The following is a 19,721-nucleotide window of genomic DNA, read 5'->3' on the forward strand; positions in this document are numbered from 1 at the left end:
GAAATCTGTTAGCAATGCAGTACGTGCAGTACCAAGGACAAAGAGATTGTGCCATAAGGTATTTATAATTTGATAGCGTACATGGTGCTGTGCAGAACTGAGAAGAAGAGATAGTCCCTTACTCTTCAAAACATACGGTCTGTTTTTCAGACCCACACTGAGGTTCCAAATGATTGGGTGTGGGTTGCTTCTTCTGACAAGAGGCATAATAAGAGCTCAGCTTCTCTGCCTGTGGCACATAATAGTCTAGTCTCCTGTGGGCTGTAATGCTTTGGTCTCATTTCAGTTGTTGGGTTTGGTGTGCAGGTGGCTGGATGGTGCTGGTGGCCTGTGAGATACAGGAAGTCAGATGAAATGAACCTGTGGTTCCTTCTGGCCTTAAACTCTGTGACGGTGTGATGCTCTTGCCCTCTTATCCATCCCTAAACTGAACAGCCTTCTAGAAATAACAACATCATTCATCCAAAGATTAAATCCACAATATTCATAATGCCTTGATCAAGTTACACAAGAAGCCAGTGGACTAGAACGCAGGTCGCCTGAGGCACCGGCCTGTGCTCTAACCACTAGACCACACGCTCTGTTACATAAAGTGATGTATTTTCTGAACTGCTTTAAAAGCAGAAGAAACCATCCTGCTCCTCACTGCCATACTAAATGGAAGACTCATTTATGGTTCCAGCTTTTCCTTTGCATTTGACTGACAGCCAAGTTCCCTTCACTGCCTGGTCACTGGAGCTGATTAGTATGCGAAAGGGCCCGCCTCGCATTGAGAGATGCAGCAGCAGCAGCAGCTTGCAGAGCTGTCACACTCACACAGGCTGCTTATCTGCACTGGCTTGACGAATTAAAAAGCAAGCCAGCCAGCAAGAAAGAGAAGGAGAGAGAGAGAGAGAGAGGGGGGAAGAGAAAGAGAGAGAACCTTGCAGCCAGCATTTGCGTTTTTGGTTTTTTTAAAGGAAGGATTTTGCGTCTGAAGTGATCACTGATTGTGATGATGCTTCACTTAGCAGGCTCCAGAATGAGCTAGAGGCAGCAGATAGGGGGATAAACAAACAAACAAAAAGCAGACCAAAACCAAATACCAACCAACAAACCAAACCAGGAACAGTTTTCTCCTTTATTCTAGCATGGTGGATGTATGGACAGTCTTACAGAGCAGAGGTTGACATCTCCAAATCTACCAGCCCCACATCTTGAACACTACAGTGTTCTGCATTGCACCATGACCTTGGATGTTCAAACGGTGGTCGTTTTTGCAGTGATCGTAGTGCTATTGCTTGTGAATGTCATACTCATGTTCTTCCTGGGCACTCGTTAAATGGATTTTTTCTCCTGAGCTGTTGGGGGCTCCTGCCACTAGCAATTCAACAAGAGAGCAAGAGCGAGCGAGAGAGAGAGAGAGAGAGAGAAAGGAGAGAGAGAGAGAGAGAGAAAGAGAGAGAGATTTCTTACTGAGGGGGGAAAACGCACTGAGCTTCAACATGGCCTCGCTGTGATATGTATGACGTTGGTATATTATCTCTCCGTAAATCTTTTGTCATGTCTTGTCTTTTAAGTATGCCTGTAAGTGTAGCTGCTTATTGCCTGGGTTTTAAATGTGATAAATAATCATAATCATTCCTATATCTCTTGGTTACAGATAGCTAGTTACAGCTGTACATACCGAGATAGAAACAGAGTAAAAAAAATTGTTAAAAGAATAAGCATTAGGTGTGTTGTTTTTATTCCTTTAAAAAATATGGACTCCCGTTAAGAACAGAATAGGGATTTTTTGGTCGACATTTCTTGCAAGCGATTAATGTCTAGTGTCTCCAAGAGTAACTGTGTAGGTGCCAGGTGAGCGACGGTGTGTATTTAATTGAATCTAGAGCACTAGCCGTTTTTAAAAGGTGGAGAGAAATCCTAGCTGAGAAATTAATGTTATTAAATCTTTGCTAAAATAACATTCAGCCACAAAAAGGGGAAGAAATTTGATTGATTGATTTATTTCTGTTGCCTTGACAGTGTGACTCGAATACTCAATGTTCAGTCCAGAAGCCTCCAAATTCTATGTTCCCACCAGTTTAGCATAGCTCTTTTCTTTAGACATATAGCAGAGAATGAAACATAACCAGCTGGGCTTTTTTTCTATTTATGTGTGTTTCATATCTTTGCAGAGTGGGAAGAGATCAGAGATGAAAAGTAATGCATGCTTTGTTTTCCTCTGTTAAAGCAACAGATGCAGGGGTTTGGGGTCTTGTTTTGATTTTTTTCTAAAAATATTAGTTAGGCTTCCTTTTTTTTTTTTTTAATGTACAAATGAAAAATCTTTGCCCATCTCGGGGATAACAGGATTCCAATATGGGCAGTTTTTGGCGACTTCATTTACATTGATTTTCTTGAAAACCAAGTGCTAAGTTACATATTATAGGCTCAATGAGAAAGTGACCACTAGTTCGAGGTCCTTTTGTTAAGAGATGTCCAGAGCAAAATGAAATTGTTTGCAAGCCGGGTCACAGGGTGGTTTTGGAGGTGGGTTTCAATGAACAAAGTTTAGTAGGAATACGAAATGTGCTGGGAAGAGTAATATCTTCTCCATGCAAATATCATACACAGAAGCAGTGTTTCTGTTTGAAATCTTGTCCACTCTTTATTTATTATTTCTGCTACAAGAAAAGATCCAGACTTGCTAAAATAAACAAATAAAAATTAAAAATAATCACAGCCTGTTTTGGGAATGTTTGCGTCTCATGAGAATATTAACTGTGAGTGTATTTCTGTGCTAATACAGGCAGTTCGAACTAGCTCCATCTGTCTACATTATTTTTCCTATGTACTCCGTTAGCTGAAATAATACATATCCACAAAGCCATAGATATAGACGTATATAGATATAGACGTATACTGTATACACATATATATCCAGATGAATGTGTCAGTTACAACTTAAGCAAACAGTTTTATGTATAGTTAAGTGTATAGTTATAGTAAAGTGTCAGAATTTGATATTAAAACAAATGCTGCAAATCTGACACTTTCAAACCTGGCTTTAACTGCAAATACAGAGAAGAAGAAAAAATCACTAGCGTCAAATATTGTAGCATTCAGCCACATAAACCAGCAAGAAATGTTTAATCAATATAGCCAGTTTTAATACATATTTTCTCTATCTATAATACCTCCATAAATTGTGATATAAGCCCATAGCAACAACTCCAGTGCCTGCTGGCTGTTTTTCCTTTTACTCACTTGTAGCTACCCATGGAACAGGTGATTGCTTCACTTTACAGAAGACTGAGTGGGTCTTCTTTTAAAAAATCATCATGATGATGGTTTGGATGGCTTAACAAGTAGAATTTGCCTTGTTTTCTCTCTTAGCCATCTGATGTCAATATATGCATGGGTTGGAAAACCTCTTGGAACCAGATTGAATGAACATAGTTGACCATGAAATGGGAATTCTTTGCCTGGGATTTTTCCCCTCAGAAAACTAACAATCAAACAACCCCCCAAAATGATTTGATTTAATAATTTTGAATGGCATAGTTATTTAGATGAGTAGGTAGGGGAGGAAACACAAAAAACAAAAATCGGGGAAAGAAGCAGAAAGAGAGAAAACTGGTCTTAACTGTCTGATTTTTTTTTTTTTTTTTTAAGGCTAGATTTTGGCATGAAGGTTTCCCTTTAAATAAGATTTCTACAAGGAATGCTTCGTAACTAATGTGTATTTCTGTCTAGCACACTCACATTCCTTAATGCAGAGATTCTGCCTGACCTTTTGCATTCTGGAAATGTGTGTGTATATGACAGTCTATGTTAGAGTATGTGTGAGCATGCTAGTATGTGAAAGGTCTGTGTTTGAGTGTGTTAGCTTGTATGCTATAATTTTGATTCCATTATTGGTGCGGTTTTGTATTTTGTGTTGCTAGGGAATTAAAATGGGGGTGCAAGTGTGGAATGAGGGGTGCCAAATGCTACACTCAACTCTAAGAATTGTAGAGTGATCACTGGGTATTGTTCTTTTAATTTCATTTTATTTAAAAATAAATAAATCTGAAACCTGGAAATTGGAAAATAATTTCAATTTAAATCTTGTATTTTATTTACCTGGAGGCTAATGGAATCAAAGAAGGCAGATTTATATGTAACAATGTGAAAATGAAAGTTTGGGAGTAGAAAAGTTTGTGTGTCATTTAAACAATGTTGTTCTTATTGTATAGATAGGGGTTTCTCATAGACTTTTGGATGGGAAGGGAGGAGAAGGGCATTAGAAATGAGTCTATTTTTTCCCCAACCTGTTCATTAAAGGCCACTCTTTCAAATGGCCCTCAACCTCGCCTCTACAATCACGTCTTGGTGATGTTGCCACTGCAATTCCGCATTTAAAAAATATAACATTCAGCCATCTAACTGCCTGATTCTCAGGAGCAATTAGCTAGTTGTCTTTATTTAAAAGAAAGAAATATCACAATATTCCACATTCATGGTCCAAGCCATGACTGCTTATAATAGTGAAGTGGTGTTGTTTGGGGTGACAACATGGCTAGATGTCCATGTTTTATTACCTTCACTCTCAAATGATTGCACTTGCAATTTTAGGGCCTGGTCATACAAACACATATGCATATGAGTAGCTTACATACAGGAACTCAATGGGTCTATTCAAGTTACTTACATGTATAAGTGTTTGCAGAGTAAGGGTCCAGAGGCTGGTTTTGTAAGTTTGGCCCTTTAAGTCTCTCTTTTCTCTGGATACAAGTAGGGTGTGCTTCACTTTTTTGGGAAAGCTCAAGCCAGAAATAGGGTGAGAGGGGGAAGTTACCTTTTAATTAAAAATAAAAGAGAGAGAGAGAACATCCCTTCTGTAATATGCTGGCCATAAAAATTACCCCCTTATTAATCCCATCAAAGCTTTCCATTGACTACTACATGTATATGTTACAGCTGGGGTGACTGGAGACCTAACTCACTGTTTGTCGGCTTCAGCAGGATTCAATGTTATTTCAAGAAAATGCCTCTGACTGTATCATAGCAACCCCTGTATCACACAGTACATAAAAAGTCCATTCTTCCTAAGCTGAAATCCACCTTCTTAAAGATCCAGGCACCTTTCTAGATAAGGGGAAACACAGGTGCATATTTTTCCTTTCCGATGCTTCAGAAAAAGCGCATATGTCACCATTATCAGTACTAAACCTAGTATTCTTTCCATTCTTCAATGTGGTTTTAATTCTGATTCTTTAAGGCTAACAAAAGGGATTAAAAAAAAGCTTTTGCCACCCCTCTTGATATTCCTCCTCCCCCCCACCCCCCGATCCATTTTAAATCTCACATGACAAGTAAAAGGGGACGGGACAGCTCAGAGGTCTCTGACGTGATTGTTCTTTTCTGTCCTGCCATTTGGATTTTACCCTGGGATGGCAGCAGTACAGCATTTGCTTATGCTTTATAGTGAATGAAGAGCTGAGTAGATTCCAGTCCTTTTGTGGGAACGCAGAGGTGCTTTCTCATCCCATAGATGAATGTTGTTAAGAGCTGCATGTTCACCTGACTCCTGCCCCCATCTGTTTGCATAATGTGGTTATATTTCTTTTTGGATCAGGTATTCAGTACACAGCCCAACTGCTGTGTATAATGTCTGAAGGAAAATTGCCAAAAATCCATGTAAGTTTTTTTTTTAATTTGTTAAATTAACAGAACCCATCTCTTCTTTACTGTTCATTTCATTGTATTGTTGTTCTTTTATTTTTATTTAATGAATGCTGGTTGTGATTGGAGATATAGTTCTTAATTCTCTGTATACAGTGCTTGCCTGCTTGCATGTATGCATCTATGTACCTATGACTTTACTGTATTTGTATATGCTATATATTGTTAGTAATGCATCTGGGTAGAGGAGGAGGGGTTGTCTGTATTTTGTATTCACAATGTATATCTTTCTGAACCGAGTATAGTAATTGTATTCATTGTGTATCTCATCTACTGGGATGTTATCCAGGCTACTTTATAAATTGTGTCGTTTGCTCTCTTTCATTTAAGATATTCCTAACTGTACAAAGTTAGGAAGATTAAGGGGAACTATCTAATTATTATCAATAATAATAACTGTGCTGCTGCGGAGAGGATGTGTTTGTCTTGGGGTTACAGCTGGTGACTGGAGGACAGGTGTCCAGGTAGCCATTCCCAACTCTACCACTGACTTTCTCAGTGGCCTTGGCCAAGTCACTTCACCTCTTTGAGCCTTGGGCTCCCGGGTTGTAAAATTGGGATAATGCTATGTCAGTGGAGTATAGTGAGGAACAATCAATTAATGTTTTCTCATATCCTAATATGTCATTTGAATGTAATGTATTATTATTCTATTCAATTGGCTGAGCTGTGTGTGGCATTAGTCGGCTAATGGGCGTCTGCCCATACCATACGCAGTTGGATTTAGCATTTTGTTTTAAGGGAATCCTGTTTTGGCCTGCGAGCTGTAGTGATTTATACTTCCAACTAAAAATAGATGCTCCTGGAGGAAGAGCTGCTGAAGAAACCATGAAGGATCTTCTTTTTAATGTGGCTATGAGCTTTTCCCTTAGAGAAAAAAGACTTTATTTTTAATTCTAGAGAACCCTCAGACTGCTGGGCTCTCTGTAACCCTTTCTGTGATCGTTGCCTTCAAAGCATCATGCAGCCTGCTTTTCCAGTTGGAAAAGCACTTTTAGAATATTGCGTTCTACGTTGTCAGGACCTTCCACTGGGAAGAGGAAACTTGTGGCAGAAAGTCCTCCAGAGAATTCCCATTGATGAGTGTGTCTTTAGGGTCAGGAGGCTTTGTCAATAGAGGATAACCAAAATTAAAGAGAAGCCCGAGGAACTGAAGGAGCTGTGTTTCAAAGGCAGTTAAAGAAAGAGACGTGGATTTGTGATGGCAATACTTAGCATGATTTATCCGTACTGTGTCCTAAAGTACTGCATAAGGTCTTTTAGCTATCTTTATCCCCATTATAAAGATGGGGAAACCAAGACACAGAGAGGTCACAAGATGAGTTAATGGCAGAGTTAGGAATAGAATCAAGGCCTCCTGATTCCCAGTCAAGTGCCTTATCCAATAGTCCGCACTACCTCCTGAGTGTGAGAGGTGCACTTCAGGTAATCATGCAAAAGTGTGGATGCCTCTTTGAAGCTTATATTAATTTTATCTGAATATTGTTATCTGGAAATATCATGAGAACAGGCTAGATTTTGAGATTTCCAGGATTGCCTATTTTCAGTTTGGTAAGGAGTATCTTTCTCACCGCTATTTTGAGATTTCCACTTCTCCTTCTGATAGAATCCAGGAACCATTAATGCATGAAAAAATTAAGTATATGCCCTTGCCAGTTTCGGACAATGGAAAATGGTGGCTAAGAGGCTTGTCCGTCCTTAGCCTGAACAGAGACATATGAGTCGATATTACTCAATTGCTGCCTGTGATTGTCTATGTCTGTTCTGAGTTGAAGCCCCTGGCTAACTAAAATATGGGAATGTATTTCCAGCCCATTTCCTCTACTTTCTGGTCCGATTGGCTAAAGGGGCAACTGCTTTTGTAGCCCTGCTGCCCTGCGTCAGTAGGTGGCACTCTTCTTTCTGAGTCAGTACTGAAGCAGTGCCCCAGCTCCCTCAGGGGATGGTGTGCTGCTTGTTTTTTTCTATTTTTCTGGCATTCCATATATAAACTTAGGCTCCTGGTAATTTCGAGTCATTAGCTGGCTCATTGCACTTTCATGAGAATAAGTATGTGCTGAGCAAATGTTAGTTTGTATTTTGCCTGCATCAGTTTCCCCTTCAAATTTCAATGTGCTCTGGTATTCTTCACATCTTGTGCTAAGCTGTCATGTATTGTTGCTGTGCACTGTTGAGCAGCTGCCACAATCTTCCCCAGAGAGAGCTGCATTTTTGCAGTGGGTGAAGTGATTCATTGTACAGAGTTTGTTAATCTCTTCTAGTGAAACGCACTGCATAAAAGAAAAAAAATAGTTTATTTTCTGCTTGTAAGTACAGCCAGTATCCGTTACCCTCGTTTTCATTATACTTGTGGCAGCCCCATAAGTTGGCCTTTATAAAGAGATGTCTTACACATAATGATGAGGATAATTGTCATTGAGTTTACAATGTGATAGTTATTCAGGGGGGTATCAAAGGATCTTTTAAATGCCCAGTAGCAAACCTGGAGAATCATATTATTTAAGTAAAAGTTTGTTGATTTATATTTTCTTCCCAATTTCCACCTTGTTTCAAATACTTGGGACATTTCCTGAAAGCAGGTCTCTGTTACTAAGGGGTGAACTTTCTCCAGGGGCAAATTTCTGAATCCATAATCCTCTGTTTGCGACATTGTAACTGGTTGCTGTAAAAGTGATTGCAATGTCACAAACAGAAGACTTTAGGAGTGGAATCAGCAGAAGAAATACTTTTTTTTTTTTTAAGGAACATAAATCCTAATTTCCTGGGAGATGTCTCTAGTAATTAAAAAAAAAAGGAGGGGGGGGCACAAAACAACCTCCCGCCCAGAATAAATAAATACACATTTGAAACAACAGCAACATAGGGCTTAGTCTTTATTCTGCTAAACTGTCGAGTTATTTTGCTGGGAATAGTTGCAGAAAAAGTTTTTGACATCTAAAATGAACCAACTGGGAAAGCAGAATGAAGATTTGCTTGTATCCTTAGAGGATTTTTCAAAGAATTCCTATCGACCAGATTTCCTATGTTAATTTTGATGGCACTGTTCCCTTCTGTTTTAGTTACGGTAATTCTGTTTGTCTGGCAAGATTTATACAAGGGTTGTGTACTGTAATTTCTATTCTGACACTAAATTTATATTTAGGTAATGCTTGCGATCTAAAATTCATTCTCTGTAATTTGATAAGCTACTGATTAGTTTATGTGCTGTTCTCTTTCCTTGCCTAGCTGAGGTGCAGTCACTTTTATTGTGAGCTTGCAAAAGTGTGATTAAGCTTTGGTGATTGTTTTTAATATGCATTCCTGGGCCCAGGAATAATGCGGGTACTTTGATTTTTTAAGCTTCCATCAAAATTTTGTTTAAAAAGCACACACTGTTAGAACGCTTTCTGGATCTGAAAGGAATGTGTTTGAAAGCTTTGGGAAACATCAGTTTCTTTTTAAGGGTAACAGGAATGTTTACACCAATCTGATCTAGAAATGTGCATTGAAATTAAAATTTGTTACCACAGTTTTGTGTGTGTGTGTGTGTGTGTGTGTGAGAGAGAGAGAGAGAGAGAAATACCTGTGTTAACCATATACTAGGGGTGTGTGTGTGTGTGTGTGTATATATATATATATATAGATAGATAGATAGATAGATATATAGGGAAGAGTAGCACAAGTAGCTTTCCCTCATTTTGCCTCATTTTGTCCCTCGGTAGGACCAGCCACAGTGGGGAGCAGAGATTGTTGCCACTGAGGGGGGAAATGGAAGGTGGTGTGGTGTGAGGATGGAGCCTGGGCACTGCTCCTCTCTGCACTGACGAGTGGACTTGGCCTGTGAAGGGAGGAGTGTGCACTCCCAGCATCCTTCCAAATGCAGGCAGGCACTGCCTAGGGTGACCAGATGTCCCGATTTTATAGGGACAGTCCCGATATTTGGGGCTTTTTCTTACATGGGTGCCTATTACCCCCCACTCTCTGTCCCGATTTTTCACACTTGCTATCTGGTCACCCTAGCACTGCCACTCCACCCACTGTTCCTCTAGAGCCCCACAGGGCTGCCCAGAGGGGGGCAAGTGGGGCAAGCCCTGGCCTGGCGGCAGTCCGGGTCTTCGGCGGTGGGGGGCCCTTCAGTCGCTCCGGGTCTTCAGTGGCATTTCGGCGGCGGGTCCTTCAGTGCTGCTGAAGACCCGGAGCGACTGAAGGGCCCCCCGCTGCCAAAATGCCGCCAAAGACCTGGACCGCCACCACGTGAGTACAAGCGCCACAGCTCCCCTGCTTTGCCCCAGGCCCCCTGAATCCTCTGGCTGGCCCTGGAGCCCCAGGAGGAATCCTGGCTGCATCAACCAAAACTCCTCCAGGGCCACACATGGCAGCGCTGTTACTCACCAACCTTCCAACCCAGACAGTGGCTGAAAGCCACAATCTTGCCTGATTATACACCAGTGCCGAGAGGAGATGGAAGATGAAGGAAGTTATAAGGAATGAAGGTGCTGGAATGAGTTATGGGCCACACATCAGCCTTCCCCATGGGCTGGGCATCACACCTGTGCTGGAGAAAAAGGGCTTGCCTCTTGTCACTGGGCCTTGTTTTCAGTGACAGGAGCTTCCTGACTGTGTCAGGCTCAGTGAACTAGGGGCATCAAGTCTCAGGTTTTGAACAGAGTCATCTGTAATTAACAGGGAGAGGCCGCTGTAATTCAGGGGGGGTTAGGCGACAGCTGGACGGATGTTCGGCCCCTCTGGTTAAGGCTAAATGAATCTCTAGTCCCATAGTGTCCAGTGCCAGATTGCACCAATCTGCTGGAGAGCTGGGATTCTGCAGAGCCATTTGAAAGTCTTTCCTGTTGGATTAAAAAAATTTTAAAAAAGAGAGAAAAGGAGCAGCCCTGGAAGGAGCTAGTTTGTTGTCTTTATGTATGGCTAAATGTGTGACAGGAACGATTAGGAATGACTGTTAAGAGGAGACAGTCCTCTTCTGTGCAAATCGTGAGAGCCCTTTGCAGTTGTTAATAAAAGCTGATTGGAACTGCAGCCACCCCACCTTGTCTTAAGGCAACTTTAAAGATTCCCCCCCCCCGAAAAAAGATCTCCTTAGTGCTCCAGGAAGTGGTGTTGATGACCTAGCACATGGTGCTCTCCTCTCTGAGTCAGTACTGCACCATTAGTCCAGCAGGGATGTACAGGGCACTATACTGGCTCAGCTTCCATTTTTCTGATGAGACATTTAACTCAGGATTGGACTGCAGCTAGTCATTAAAGCCACTTTAATGGCAGGTATCGCAAGGAGTTGTTAGGGGTGTTTGCTCCAGCGTTCTTGTTATCTTCTTCCCTCCCCTCCCATCCCCCAGTTTCAGTAGGGCCTGGTTGTTGTTGTTCACCTCCTGTTTTGTAGTGTTGCTGTGTATTGTTAAACAGTTGCTCTGTTTCACCCCAGAAGTGGCTGCCTTTCAGTGATGGTTTAAGTAATCTCTAGGGTCTGTTTTGTGTAACAGTTTGTTAGGTTGCCTCTCTCACATGCGCGCGCACACACGTGTATGTGTGTGCATGTATGTATATATCTGTAAGTGCGTGTGTGCGTTTCCCGATATGGTTTGAGAAATATGAGGCAATGGCAAGGCAAGTGCATGTTACATAATCTTTGGGAGTGAAGAAAACATTGTTGCAATTCATTAGGAGGCAGGCCTTCTGCAGGCAGCATTTGTTAGCATCATTTAACCATTGATGTGTGTAGTTCTGCCAACTGGCCATGTTTTTGTCATATACAGTTGTGTCTGATTTGAAAATCTGGTTCCACCAGCCTTTGGTTTTGTTATATTTTTAAAGTAAATAATAATAATAATAATTAATAATAGCAAAATCTCAGGATGAAGATGATGGGTCTTCCTTTGCTTTATGTGTCGCCTGCAAGGAATCTTTCTTCCCCCTTCCCTGGCTCCGTTCTCTTTAAAATCGCTGTGCCTCAAGAAATCAGACACAAATGTGGCTTGAAATAAATATTGCACCCCTCCCCCTATCTCTCACATGCTCTCACCCACCCATCCGCCTACACACGAATGGGAGAATGAAATCAACATCTACTTTTAGCCAGAGCCTTATGGCTCTGCAAGCTGATTTTAGACTCTTTTCCCCAGCATTGTGGCTGTGGTTGATGTATATATGAATGGTAAAATAGGAGAGGATTTGAATACAGTATTAATTGGCTCTGCAGTCTTAAGAGTGTCCATCTGGACCCAGAGGGAGTAATGCCGATATGTGCAGCGAACAGAAGAGTATTCAAAGAGGATGGGGCAGTTTCTTTCTTGTTCAGTAAGCGTTGAGAACTGGGGGAAGCATCATCAGTTAGATGGAACTAGGGGAACTAGGGGAACAAACAGCAAATAAGAGGAATCTGGATTGAGTGAAACAGGAGTAAATAAGAGAATCTGAATTCTTCTTCCATACAAAAGGGCTTGTATCCAGCTGCTTATATGTTACAGCATCTCTGCACTCTCCTCTCTCAGTATATCCAAAGGGAAGAGGAGGAGGAGCAGCAGGACATCGGGCAGGAAATTGAAAATGTGACTTAAACTCTTAGTCTTTCCATGCCTCAGTTTCTCTATTTGGAAAAGAGAGGTTGTAATATTTACCTTCCTCACAGGGGGCTATGCAGCTTAATTCGAATATGTCTGTAAGATGCTTTATGGGCCTCGAAAAGGAGGAGGTGCTAAAGAAGTAAAAACATGTGATCGCTTATTTATTTTTCATGTACCCAGTAAAAAGAAAAGATCTCAAACTGTTTTCATCTCCCAAGGCATGGCAGATATATCTACTGGGATTAAGCTGCCAGTTGCCTTTTGAGTGAAGTGAATAACTCTATATTGCTTTTAAAAATCAAAGCTCTCCACAGGGAGGTAGGAAATTACCACACTGGCTCAGACCAGTGGTCCCTCTGGTTGAGTATCCTGTCTCTGACAGTGGCCAGTACCAGACATGTCAGAGAAAGATGCAACTAACTCCATTGCTGATAATGGTGGAGTAACCTGCCTACAGGGGTGTTCCTTTCTGACCCCTGCTAGTTAGCTGGTGGGTGATGCCCTGAAGCATGAGTGTTTATAGCCTTTGTATTTCTAAAAACGATCTTCTCTAATGTAACCGTGGATGTTCTTGTTATTGGTTAGGGAATAATAGGCCACAGTCCTTTAGTATTGTATTTAGAAATAGCATAGAATCATAGAATATCAGGGTTGGAAGGGACCTCAGGAGGTCATCTAGTCCAACCCCCTGCTCAAAGTAGGACCAATCCCCAGACAGATTTTTGCCCCAGATCCCTAAATGGTCCTAAATGAATAAATAAATAAAACTATAGATACCCATCCAGTGCTCTAGGTGCCTTGCCCATTATAGGAAAAGGCATAAAGCACTGGAGTGGGACTCCAGAGACCTGGGTTCTGCCACTGGCCTGTTGAGTGACCTTGAGCAAGTCATGTCCCCTTTCTATGGCTTAATTTCCCCATCTGTAAAATCAGGATAATGATACTGACCTTCCTTTGTAAAGTGCTTGGAGATCTACCAATGGCAAGCACTACATAGAGCAAAGTATTACATTCATTATTGTCATTAACATGAACTAAGGATTGACCATAATTGTCTCCACCTCAGACCACACTCTCCTCAAAAGCCTGGGAGAAAATGGGTAAAACACAGGCTTTGGAGTGGACCACGAAGGTTAGCAAATTGTGAGGGGTGAGGTGGTGAGCTCTGAAATCAAGGCCTCACCCTCCCACTTCCCACCCCACAGAAGATACCCGGCCAATAGCTATCTCCCATTTATACTGTGTGAGCTCCAGGTTGAGCACCTTTGCTGATCTCATTTGTGTCAGTCTGTCCCAGGGGAGAGAGGCAGATTCCCAGGTAATGAGAACCCAGACCCTTTAGTGCTTCATAGTTATGAGCAACACTTGAATGCCACCTGGAGGCTTAATAAAAGGTGTGGGCCAAATTCATCCCTAATGTAACTCGGCTGATTTCAGTGGAGCTACAAAAGGAATATATTTGGTCCCAAAGGTTTTGAGTGTGCACTGCCAATGTGCAAATATTAGACTATACATGGTATTATTCGCATACACAAAAAATATTTTAAACGGCATTAATCTAGAGCAGTGGTTCCCAAACTGGGGTTTGTGAACCCCTGGGGGTTTGTGAAATGTTACAGGGGGTTCTCGGGAAAAAATTCCCTAATGGCGGACAGAGCTGTCCCTAGGGACCTCAGGCACCATGGGGCCAGCAGCCCGGAGCCCCTGGACTTCCAAGAGCTAAGCAGATCAAAGCAAGCATATCTATCACACTGAAGAGATTTAAACTTCAAGACTCCTTATAAGAAATGGAAAGGGAGGTAGATATTTTTTGCTGTTTTTAAAATTAAATAGGCAGCTAGTATTGTTTTTAAAATTATTATGAAGAACAAGTTTAAGCTTTGTTGTAACATGCGTTGTTTGCCTGGACTGCTCAAGACCTGAATGCTTGTGTAGAAGGAACTCTGTAAGTTGGCTTCTTAAATACCTTCATGCTTGTTTCACATCTGAGGCTCCTTGATGAAATATAGGAGCCTTGTCTTATAACAGGCTTATTCAAAGTGATACAAGCTACGAAAGTGAGATCTTGGAAGAGTGTTGCCGTTTTCATAATGTAATAAGAATACTGTCATGATAAATAATAATTAATAATAAATAGTGTGTAATAAGCATGTCATAAAAACAAATTTTATATTTCCAAGATCACTGCTTTTATAATTTATACTCAGGTAAAGTTGAAAATCCCTGGAAATATTCATTTTTAGGAGGGGGTTCGCGAGACTTGACATTTTAGTGAAAGGAGTTCACAGGTTGTTAAAGTTTGGGAACGACTGATCTAGAACCTCTCTGTTTCTATCTATTTAAAGCCTTCAGTCTGCATTCAGGCAGTTCAGGATCTTTTTTTTAAATATTGTGAATTAAATTAATAATAAAAGAGTAATTTTATTATCAAAATTAGCACGTTGTGCTTCTCTAATGCCTTTGGATGTACTTCCCAAACATTAATGAAATAAGCTGCATTATGTATGGATATCTATATCTAGGCTTGGTAGAATTCCATTATTATTTTTTGATAATTTTGACAGATAACATCAATGTTTATTTTCAAGCTTTTAAATATTTTTTATTGATTTAAATTTTCACAGTTGCGCAAAATTATGGGTTTTAGCCTTTGACATTTTTTATATGTACACCTCTACCCCGATATAACGCGACCCAATATAACATGAATTTGGATATAACGCGGTAAAGCAGTGCTCCAGGGGGGTGGGTCTGCGCACTCCGGCGGATCAAAGCAAGTTCAGTATAATGCAGTTTCACCTATAATGCAGTAAGATTTTTTGGCTCCCGAGGACAGCGTTATATCGGGGTAGAGGTGTATTTAAAATTTCAGAGTTGTGGGGAATTATGGTGGGGAGGGGCAGGTATATTAGACAATAATTATTTAATGACTGTAGATGTTGAGATTCAAAAAGTTAAAGCTTTATAACCATTAAAACACAAATTATCAACATCACATGTCAAAATATACAAAATAAATATCCTTGAATCAAATTCGAATAAGCTCTCAACCAGCATTTTTCTTACTTTGTCTATCTAAATTTCGATTCTCATCGATGGAAATATGTTTTTTAGCAGTTTGTGTGTGTATGGTGAAATTGACATTTACCAACAAAAATCTAAAACCTGTCCAAGCCTATCTGTAATGAAAAAAATAACCTTGATTTTTTTACTGATCTCTTGTGGCATCTGAAATGGGTACAAGCGCAAAGCTATACAGGGTGACCAGCAAAGCCCTTTCCTCCAAATACATTAGTAAAACACATGCTAAGCCTAGGCTCTCGATGCTCAATTGAGCAGCTCAAAAGTGACCCACACTAGCATAGCCCTGCTGTGGACCACTGGTAAACTCTTCTGCTGTTTCTTTAACCTGACACAAGCTTGTCTGTAGTTAGCTGTACCCGGGACCAGGCAATGTAATGTAACTATTTTTGCTCAGGGCCATAAACTCTCACACCATCTCCTGCCTCCTAAAAGTTTATCTTGCCAGTGCAGGGGGAGAGAATGTCACTTGTCACTTCCTTTTGGATAAAATTCTTCTTTGGCTCGAAAATGCTCAGCCCAGCCTGTTGCAGGTCTCTTCAGGGTGAAGGAATCACAAGAGCCTGCCAAAAATAAGTCAGACGTGTGCATGCAAAATAGCGTCAACACAGCTGCTAGGTGTAAGGGGGGGTTGTGGGTTTTTTGTTTGTGGAAGACTGCATCATTTTAATTGCCTAATCAAAAGCAGTATTTTTAATACCACCCATTTGTTCAGTGCCTGACTGTATCCCGGCATAAGGACTATGGAGCACTGTATTTATAGATATTTTGGGCCTGGCCTTAAGCTCTAGCTAGTGCCATAATCTGACTTCCTCCTTCACATACTTTGTCTTAGATCTCCAATGAGCAATCATGTAATCATAGGAGTTCGAGGTGGAAAAGTCCTATCTGATCAGGAGCTGCGCTGCTCTTTGGTGCTGGAGACCTCATCCCCTCCCAGCAACCCAGCTTCCTGGTGCGTGATGTTTAGGTTTCATGTAGGCCACAGACTGGTTCTTCCTGGACAAACATTTTAGAACTTTTATATTTGATGATCCAGTCCATCTCCCTGCCAAAGCAAAATTGTTCCCTAGAGCTCATTAGCTGGTGCTTTGTATGTCTGGGACGTTTAGCACTTCCCTTGGATGGATAAATATCCCAGTGTCACTTTTCTTGAAATTCCCTTTTTTCTTCCCATCTCCACTGCAGTCAGTTTCACCTGTTTGCTTCCCCCCCCCCCCGGCTCTTGCTGATATTCCATGGCTTTTCTGGATAATAACAATATTTGACCTCTTTCACTGCAATATCTCAAAATATTTTACCAAAAAATAATTCATTAAAAGCCTGTGAGGTAGGTCAATACCATAGTATTGTCCCTATTGGACAGGTGGGGAACCAGGGGCATGGAAGAAGTTAAGTGCCTTGCATAGTGTCACATAAGGCTTAATTCTGCTACATGCTGAGCACTTCCTCAAAGTTCCTGGAAACACCCTGAGCTCAATAGGGGATCAGGGTATTTGCAGAAACCAGAACCTCAGCACCAGAACCCAGACCACCTGACTACCAGTCTCATGTGAAGGTATATCATTATTATTATTATTTATTATTTCTATTATCATAGCGCTTAGGAGTCCCAATCATGTACCAGGGCCCCATTGTGCTAGGTGCTGTTAACCACTAGAGCTCAAAGCCAGGTCAGTCAGAATAAGCATATGAAATTTGGGATGCTTATAAGTTGGGGGAGGGATAGCTCGGTGGTTTGAGCATTGGCCTGCTAAACCTAGGGTTGTGAGTTCAATCGGGGGGGGGCACTTAGGGATCTGGGGCAAAATCAGTACTTGGTCCTGCTAGTGAAGGCAGGGGGCTGGGCTCGATGTCCCTTCCAGTTCTAGGAGATAGGATATCTCCAAATATATTAGAACAAGAAGCAATGGGCTTAAACTGCAGCAAGGGAGGTTTAGGTTGGACATTAGGAAAAAGTTCCTAACTGTCAGGGTGGTTAAAGACTGGAATAAATTGCCTAGGGAGATTGTGGAATCTCCATCTCTGAGATATTTAAGAATAGATTAGATAAATGTCTATCAGGGATGGTCTAGACAGTATTTGGTCCTGCCGTGAGGGCAGGGGACTGGACTCGATGACCTCTCAAGGTCCCTTCCAGTCCTAGAATCTATGAATAAAACCCTATGCATCTGTTACAGTGAACTGGGGACTCACGAGAACTGGCTTTCCAGTGAGATGTCTGATATTGTTATCAATGTCTTGGCCAGAAATCCTACCTGACCAACCATTTTCCACACTATTTTGATATGACCACCCCCGTGGATCAAGGGCAAGAGCGGCTCTATGTATTTTGGCACCCCAAGCACGGCAGTCAGGCGGCTTTCAGCGGCGCGCCTGCGGGAGGTCTGCCGGTCCCTCAGCTTTGGCGTACCCACCGCCGAATTGCCGCTGAAGTCGCGGGACTGGCGGACCTCCCGCAGGCGCGCCGCCGAAGGCTCCCTGACTGCCGCCCCCACAGTGACCAGCAGGCTGCCCCTCGCGGCTTGCCACCCCAGGCACGTGCTTGGTGCGCTGGTGCCTGGAGCCGCCCCTGATCAAGGGGGAAGAAGTGAAGGAACTTCTCCTCTTGGAGGGACAGTTCCTTTCCTTACCAGCTCCCAGGATGAGGCAGTTGTGTGATGTCCCATACACAGAGCTCATGGCAAAGCAACAAGATTGCCCTCAGTGACTTGCTTCTCACTGGGAGCCTGATTCTGCTCTCCATACTCACATGGAATAGTACCTTGCTCTTCAAATGGTCCCACTGAACTGTCTCAGAGTAATATCCTAATCTGTGAGAGTAAGGAGAACAGGATTGGGCCTCATAGAGGTTCAACCTGAAAGTGTCCTTTAAACCTTTTCAGAAAAGGCAAGGCTGTGTTTATATTGTTCATGAGTAACCTACTGTATTTGATCTGCTTCACTTTTATTGGCAGGAATCAGAAAATTGGATAGAAGAGTTTTCTTTGCCAGAGGCATATGACAAGGGCATCATTGGGGTACAGGGTGGCTCGCTGAACAGATGCCTCTATAGATAAATGCATTAACTGCTCCATGCGTCTTCTCAGTAGCCATTTTCAGTGCTTGCAGTGGCAATCTTTGCCATTGGCAAACTATAAATAGGGAGATGTAATAAGGGAGAATAAGCTGCCCACAGCAGAATCCTTGTGTTAATAAAACATAAAGATGGATGGATGCAGAACAGCTTGGCTTGAAGAAGGGGAAAAAAAGAAAAGAAAGCTATAAACCATGGACTAGTTGATAATATTTAAGAGCATAAAAGGATCATGCAAGTCAAGAAACTTAAACAACCAAAAAATCTGAAATGAAGACCAGTAACCTTTTTATGGCACTGTATAAGTCATTTTAATTGCAAGTCATCTAGAAATCTATTTGAGGTAAGAAATCAATTCAGCGTTGTAAAGTAGAGTGCGAGGGCCAGTGAATAAGAGTCAGGATCCCACATGTTTATGACTGTCTGGCTCTTTGTTTTCAGTTTCCTTCCAAGTGTTATTTTCATTCCTTCTTCCTTCCAACCGGCCAGAGAAGATACCCTCCTAGGTAGGTTGGGGGTTGAGTGAAGTGATCTGGTGCCTTCCTCAATGGCTTGGCTCTTTTACCTTCTCTCAAGAGAAGGCTTAGGGTTTTGGTGCTGGTGAGCTCCATGGTGAAAACTGCCAAGGTGATCAGTGCTGCTGCAATGCAGAGGTATGTGAGAGGGTTGAAGTTTGTGCAGGGACCACCTGGTTATGTCCCAACCTGGGTGGGATGCTATTCATTGAGATTTCTGTGGAATGATCCTGATTTTGCAGGGGACTATCTCACATTTTGTAAGCTAAGCTGCTCTGGTCAAGATGGAGCATTGCATACTGGGATCAGGTCCCCATAGGCAGCACCTCTGTATCAACTGTGTAACAATGAGCCATAGTGTAAAAATTACTATGACCACCTATGTTTTAAACATCTGTCTGTCTGTCTATCTCACACTCATCATTGTAATATCTGAGCACCTAACTAGATTACAAATACTTAATCCAGCATAAAGAACCCATTGAAGTCAACGAGAGTTGAGGGCTCTCTGAATCTTGCAGGTTAGGGATAGCTGTTATTGTTCGAATTAGGTAACATGTTTAATGACGATGGTGAGACCCATTCACAAGAGTCTCCTGAAAGGCCAGTATGAGGCACCTGACATTTCCTCCTGTTCTGTAATGTTTGCGAAGGATGCGTTGCTTTGTTTCCTTTTCTGTCATCGTCATTCAAAACTGCCACAGCTGATTTGCATTTGATCCAATTCTTGCAGCATCACTGCTGGCAAGCGTTGTGCATAGAATGGAACATTGGAGCATATCCGGCAATGCTCAGGGCTGC

General features: G+C 41.9%; 2 protein-coding genes across 12 annotated transcripts in view; both read left to right on the plus strand.

The window, feature by feature from the left end:
• Nucleotides 1-19,721, plus strand: part of ARHGEF9 (Cdc42 guanine nucleotide exchange factor 9) — a 324,587-nt gene that overhangs the window by 158,546 nt on the left and 146,320 nt on the right. Inside the window, exons 1-2 of one of the 11 annotated variants that reach the window (XM_005295670.5) lie at nt 1,401-1,502; nt 5,585-5,646. The exons of 7 other annotated variants lie outside the window; for them this stretch is intronic. In XM_005295670.5, the coding sequence (XP_005295727.1) occupies nt 5,617-5,646 (30 nt within the window). In that variant the 5' untranslated portion in view covers nt 1,401-1,502; nt 5,585-5,616. Of the gene's footprint in view, nt 1-894; nt 1,514-5,584; nt 5,647-19,721 lie in introns of those variants that run through there. 3 more of the 11 variants (XM_065557247.1, XM_005295673.5, XM_024112459.3) reach the window with 3 other exon arrangements.
• Nucleotides 1,142-1,321, plus strand: LOC135973534 (uncharacterized). Its single transcript, XM_065557257.1, has one exon. It carries the CDS (start codon nt 1,142-1,144, stop codon nt 1,319-1,321), a length of 180 nt encoding a protein of 59 aa, XP_065413329.1.

Source organism: Chrysemys picta, chromosome 9 (assembly GCF_011386835.1).
Source record: "Chrysemys picta bellii isolate R12L10 chromosome 9, ASM1138683v2, whole genome shotgun sequence".
NCBI lineage: Eukaryota > Metazoa > Chordata > Testudines > Emydidae > Chrysemys > Chrysemys picta.

Coding starts and splice junctions, on each gene's coding strand:
- LOC135973534 (XM_065557257.1), top strand. CDS start 1,142: ATGGACAGTCTTACAGAGCAGAGGTTGACATCTCCAAATCTACCAGCC.